This window comes from Gracilinanus agilis, chromosome 5 (genome assembly GCF_016433145.1).
Source record: "Gracilinanus agilis isolate LMUSP501 chromosome 5, AgileGrace, whole genome shotgun sequence".
Taxonomy (NCBI): domain Eukaryota; kingdom Metazoa; phylum Chordata; class Mammalia; order Didelphimorphia; family Didelphidae; genus Gracilinanus; species Gracilinanus agilis.
In genome coordinates, this window is record NC_058134.1 from 287,790,382 (window position 1) to 287,796,715 (window position 6,334).

At 42.3% G+C, this 6,334-nt stretch overlaps 1 protein-coding gene across 1 annotated transcript in view; it reads right to left on the minus strand.

The window, feature by feature from the left end:
* The window catches only part of ESPL1 (extra spindle pole bodies like 1, separase), a 35,752-nt gene extending 30,881 nt beyond the window's left edge, over positions 1–4,871 (minus strand). The window contains exons 1-5 of the mRNA XM_044679240.1: positions 4,791–4,871; positions 3,371–4,454; positions 3,045–3,133; positions 2,806–2,926; positions 1,328–1,464 (exon numbers count right to left, since the gene is read on the minus strand). Coding sequence (XP_044535175.1) covers positions 1,328–1,464; positions 2,806–2,926; positions 3,045–3,133; positions 3,371–4,454; positions 4,791–4,871 — 1,512 coding nt within the window. The remainder of the gene's footprint in view (positions 1–1,327; positions 1,465–2,805; positions 2,927–3,044; positions 3,134–3,370; positions 4,455–4,790) is intronic.
* Positions 4,872–6,334: the final 1,463 nt, after the last annotated feature.

The following is a 6,334-nucleotide window of genomic DNA, read 5'->3' on the forward strand; positions in this document are numbered from 1 at the left end:
TTAATGAACACCCTAGAACAATTATCAATAACATGGAAATAGGTCTTGATCAATAACACATGAAGAAACCAGTGGAAATGCACATCGGCTACTGGGGCTTGGGGGGAGAGAGAGCAAGAACTAGAATCATGTAACCTTGGAAAAATTTTCTAAAAAAATAAAAAAGAAATTAAAAAAAGTTAGTTAGACAAATCAGACAAGTAACACACAGCAGCAAACATGGTAGGAGAGTATTTAAGAAACCCAAAGATCCCAATTACTGGGGGAAAAAATCTCTGAGAAATCTGGACAGCAGTCTGACAGAAATGAAGTTTCAGATAACACCTCAAACTATATGCCAAGATACACTCCAAATGAATCTGTGACCTAGATATACAAGGTCACATCATAAACAAATTAGAGGAGCAAGGAAAAAATTTACCTTTTGAATTTATGTACAGAGGGAAGAGTTCATAACCAAAGTATAAAGACAATCACAAAAGGGTAAAAAGGACAATTATGATTATATAAATTTTTTTACATTTTTGCATAAATAAATATAATGTAATAATTAGAAGGGAAACAACCTTTACAAAAAGTTTCTCTGCTAAAGGTCTCATTTCCAAAATATATAAGAACCTGATTTAATTTTATAAGACAAAGATAAATGGTCAAAGAAACAATTCCAAGCTATTAACAATTATATGAAAAACTGCTAATTCACTAATACGTAGAGAAATACAAGCTGAAGCAACTAAGGTTTCATCTCACAACTATCAGACAAAAATAAGAAACTTTAAAAAAGAGAAGAAACAATATGGAAAGGAGTAAATGAAATAGTGTGTTGTGATGAAAGAAACTAAGAAAATAAAATGTACCACAATTTCAATAATGTACATTCTACAGCAATGAACATTTTTAAAGCACATCCATTCTCTCAAGCAGGATAGGAGGCCATGAATGAATGAATGCTGCTTGCTCTGTCAGAACAGACTGCCAACAAGCTCAAGTTTGTTTAGCTTCTTTTTAATAGGGGAGGGGATTTGAGGAGTGAATATAAAGAAATGACATGTTAATAAAATAATAGATTGAAAAAAAGGGTGGGAGTAAGGCCATAGTTGCACAGCTCATTTTCTCGGGGAAATTTCCATCTAACCAGAACAATAGCCCAGGTAAACAAAAACTGAAAAGGGAAAGTCAAACCTAAGTTTGTAGTCATGTGCCCACTGCTTCCATTCTCCTAATCTCTGAATCAGATAGGCACAGTCCGGGCACATCTATGGTACAACTTCACCCAGCAGAGCAGGCTCTTGTGCCTTGCCAATGGAACAATACTCTACCTACTCACCTTCTCAGGAGGCACCCCAGGGTAAGTTCCAGACTTTGCCAATCCAATCTTCTGACAAAAAGGTTCAGTGATGGTGCTGGCCTCAGCATAGAGCTTTTGGTTGTAGAACTTATAGGCCAAGTGACTGGTGCAACAGGCTGTCAGGCAGAAGAGAGGAACATTAGAAGAAGTCCAATTCCCATTCCCTACTCCTGTCTCAACTACTAAGTGGAGTTGAGGTGGTGGAAGAGAGTGCACAATTAAAACTGTACTATCTAGGCCTGGGCAGACCATTCCAATTAAGCAAATCTATCTCTTTGAAGGTGTGAAACTGGAATTATCTTCCCTTCATTTTTGATTTTTTAACTTAATCAGTCAGGAACTTGAAGATACTTTAGCACTGATTGCAAGGAAGTTCATACCCTCAAGAGAAAGAAAGTTGATCCCACAGGCACTGTGCAGTGCCAGACAAGGAACTATGATTGGTTCCTTAGATATGGCATGGGATGGGAGAGAGATGATGGGTAAAGAAAAACATGTATAAGGGGGACCCAGGGACTGATGAGCCACTTTCGTGACTCACTTGGGTTGGTGACACGCCGACTGCAGGGACTCTCGGACTTGGATACAGATTCCTGCATGCCTGAAGTGAGACACTTACTCTGGGGACTCTTGCTGAAGAGACTCCCACAGTCTTCTGATTGGAAATTGAGCTTTTTGTTGGGAGTGAGCTGGATTTCATTGGAGCAGCACTTAGGGTAGGCTAGACAACTCCATGCCTCTTTCCTACATTTCCTTCTCATTACTATCTCTACTTTGATTAAACTAAATTATTAAAGCTACTAACAGTCTCATAATTTTAACTGTATTTATTACAATCTGCAACCACACCCTTCTTAACTCTTACATAGGTTAAGATTAGTGGTGTAGTCCATGGAGAGAAAGTTGGCTTCTAAGCCAGCAAGTTCTCAATTCAAAGATCAAGTCCTCCTTACACAAGATGGCTAGGACACAGGGCAGCTGACTTATCTTTCCATGGGTGGGCAACCCTAGAAGATTAAACTGCTGGTGCCTAAAACTGCCCCAATGAAAGTACCCTCTCTGGGAGATAATTGCCCCAATAAAAGCAAGGTTTCATTAAAAAACAAACAACTTCTTTCCAGGCTGTATCCCCAGCTGGCATCCATTTTTTCACATGCCAAGCCTTTCCCTCATCTTCTATAAAAAGGATTTGGCTTCCTTCATAAAGCTTTCCTAGACTGGCACTAGATTTGTCTTGCCCTAGATTTGCTGATGAACTCTCAATTCTATGGGAGTAAACAATTCATTGTTCTGCTTCCATTGCCAAGGATAACGGAAAGGCTGCCTGTACACCTGGCCATCTCCACTCTGCTCCGTTAGCCACGCAGGGACAGAAACAATGCCCTGCAGGAAGCAACAGGTGCTTGGCCAGCCTTCTAGGAAAACAGACACCCTAACAGAAAACACTCAGCACTGACCAGTGATTCCAAGGTAGTCTGCCTGCTCTTGGTCCTTCAGGCCCTCTAGAGCCTCCAGCATCCAGACAACAGCACAGTGACAGCTCTCTACAAGCTGGGTCAGATCAGTCAAATCTGTGACCTGAAGAAACACAAGTGTGAGATTAGGGAATGTAAGAGTACCTTAAGGAAACCCTCATCATTGCTTAAAGAAGGAAGAGACTAAAGCTGTATCACTCAACTGCACAACTTATCAGTACCTTAGAACCACTGAAGAAATCATAAACCATCCTGGTAAAGAGCTGGAGTCCATGAAAATGCATCTGAGCCAAGACTTGCTGCTGCTTGGGGCAATCCACAGGAGCCTGCAATTAAGAAGTGGCAGAAGACTAGCTCATGGTAAGAGAGCATGTTGTGAGAGTCTGAGCTACAGTAGAGAAGGACCGAGAGAGGTGGCAGCAAGGAAACAAAAAAAGAATACTGCCAGAACTGAAATCTCAAGCTGTGGGCTGGCCATGAGAACTCCCAATATACCCAGGGACCCTTAGCTGGTAAGGGGTGTGAGATGAGTCCTTCTCCTCCTGCCCCCGCCCCCCCGACATATAACTCACATTGTCCCGAAGCTGGCGAAGAAGATGACAATATTTGCCCAAGAAGGCTGAGAGGCCCAGGATGCTATCCAATTCATACTTTTTCAGGGTATCACTCTCTAGGACCAAGAGGATGAACTGGCAAGTCTCCACAAGGGCTCTAAATGAGGATGACGGGCCCTTGACACCAAAACTGAGAGTAGCTGCAGCCTTGCGCAATAGCTGTCCCACTGCCCCAAAGGCTCCAGCCAGCAGCCTTCGGAGTTCCACTCCCAATAGGCACAGCTGGAGGCTAGGGGCCAGGGCTGTGTTTCCCAAGTAACCCTGGACTTCCTGCACAGCCCTAGCAGCCTCTGTGCAACAGCTGCTCAGGCACAGTCTTTGGCACCTTTCTAAGGTAAGCTCTAGGAGGCAGAGGGCCCTGCAGGGAGAGAGAGGATGTGAAGGGCTAGCTTCCTCCCTAACCAACACTTTGATCACACAAGAAGAAAGCTGTTCACTGAGGAAGTGGGCATCTGCCTCACCCAAAGGATGCCCACTGCCTTCAAAGAGCCGGCAGGCAGCTTCAGCTTGACAAGCAGTTGGGGAAGAAAAAAGAGGGAATTTGCATGGGGTACTTTCATCTTCCAAGAGTACCAGGAAGCTCAGGGCCCACAGTCGAACAGAGAAGGCTTGTTGACGTTCTCTAAGTGCTTCTGCCCCCTTCCAAAGCAAAGAGAAGGCACCTCTGACAATAGCCTCATAGTCCTGGGATGCACCCACAGGCACATGCTGCACTAGGCAGGCATGCAATGATTTGATCAGGTAGAGAACAGCGTTTGGGGCCACTCGAGCAAAAATATTTCGCAAGAAGACAAAGATGATGCGTTCTAAGTAGAGCGGGGTGCGATGAGGGGTTGCTTTCAAGTAGCCATCACAGGCCAACCCTGCCAGTTCCAACAGGCTGCCCAGGTGGTCAGGGCAGGCAAGCCCAGCCACCACCTGTTGATTACAAGCCCTCAGAATGGAATCACAGGCGAGTCTTTGTTCTGCTGCAAATGAACGGCCTGTGGGACTATCCAGAGGTCTGGACAGGAACTCCTGGAATTAAAATAATTTGCAAATCAGTTTACCAAGGGAAGGAAAGAGATCGGAAAAAAAGAGCCAGATGTCAGCATCATTCAGCAATAATGTCTACCTTTTGTCTTCTCATCTTAACAAAGAGAAGAGAGAAAATCAAGTGGGCTGCAGCCCTCCAAATGACCTCAGCCTGGTATCTCATTTGCTATTTATATCCTCTCTTACTTAGAAATAATCTACATTATTCTCCCACTTACCCCACAGATAACACTGCTCAATGTTAGTAGGGGAAAACCTCAAGAAGACATTTCAAGCTCTAAGAGGCAAAAAGACCCCTGGCCCATCAACCACCCTAACCTTCAGGTCAACAAGCAAAGCCTTGGCCTCCTCTTGGCTGCTCATCCATTTTCCAAAGTTTGCTCCTTTAAAGTTCCTCATGGCCCATATGAGCTGCCAAAATAGAAAAAGATTTCAAGGAGAATTAGTTTGGTCCTGCTAGATGGAAAGATAAATTCAATATTAATTAAGTATGCAAAAAGGCCCACATTATCCCATTCATCAATCTCTCATTGACAAATAATGGCCATTTCCCACTTGAACCTCATATCAAATTGTTCTACACCACCTAACAGTCATCTTTCTCTTAGGTATGACCCTCACTCACTTTGAAGGTTATACAAATGAGATACCAGCAAATACTGACCTGCTGGGAAATCTTTCAGAGATTAGCCCAACTAAATTTTTTTTTTTAAGTTAAGCACAAGAAAGTTGGCTATCAGGAGATAAATTCATTTGGACTCAGCTATATGACAAGTCACCTACCTATTTAGGTAAGGGCTGTTGAGAAAGTCCTAGTAGGGGTCACAGATCTATCTCTGAAGTAATACAATGTTTTAGATTTATTTTTGTATTGGTCATAGTGTGATTTATGTGTTGTAGCCTTCTACCAAACAAGAAGATGACTGGGGGAGCTGTATGACCCCAAACAAGTCATGTAATGCTTTAGAATCTATTTCCTCTAGTATGGGCTGTCAACAGTATTGAGAAGTTTGACCTTACAGATATGTAATAATAACAACAACAGCAGCAGCTGCTGCTAGCATTTACATAGCACATAAAGCTTTACAAAGAATAAATATTACCTCATTCCATCCTTACAACAACCCTGTGGGGTAGGTGCTAATATCCTAATTTTACAGATGAGGAATGCTAAGGTCAAGTGACTTGCCAAGGGTGACACAGTTAAGTATCTGAGACAAAATTTTTATTTCCATGTCCAATATTCTATCCACTGTGCTATCTAGCTGCCATCTATGAAGAAAGCTGTTTCTTCCCTTTTTACTATGAAATAAAAGGCAAAGTTCTCAGATGAAAAGATCTGGAAGAGCTGCTGTGGAGAATAGGACTGTGAGTCAATTAGGAAGGCTTAAGAGGATTAATTTGCTGTAGTAAGAGCAAATTGACAATTCTGGACGCCAATTTGGAACTATACCCAAAGGACAATAAAACTGTGCATATCCTTTGATCCAGACCTACTACTGGGTCTATATCCCAAAGCGATAAAAAAGGGGAAAAGATCTACTTGTACAAAAATAATGATAGCAGCTCTTTTTGTGGTGGCAAAGAATTGGAAATTGAGGGAATGTCCATCATTTGGGGAACAGCTGAACAAATTGTAGTACATGTTGGTAATGGAATACTATTGTGCTATTAGAAATAATAAGCAAGATGATTTCAGAAAAAGCTGGAAAGATCTGCAGGAATGGATGCTGAGCAAAATAAGCAGAACTGGGAAAACAACATAGACAATTACAACAATATTGGACGATGATTATCTGTGAAAACTCAGCAATGCAATGACGTGGGACAATCCTGAAAGACTTATGATGGGGAATGCTATC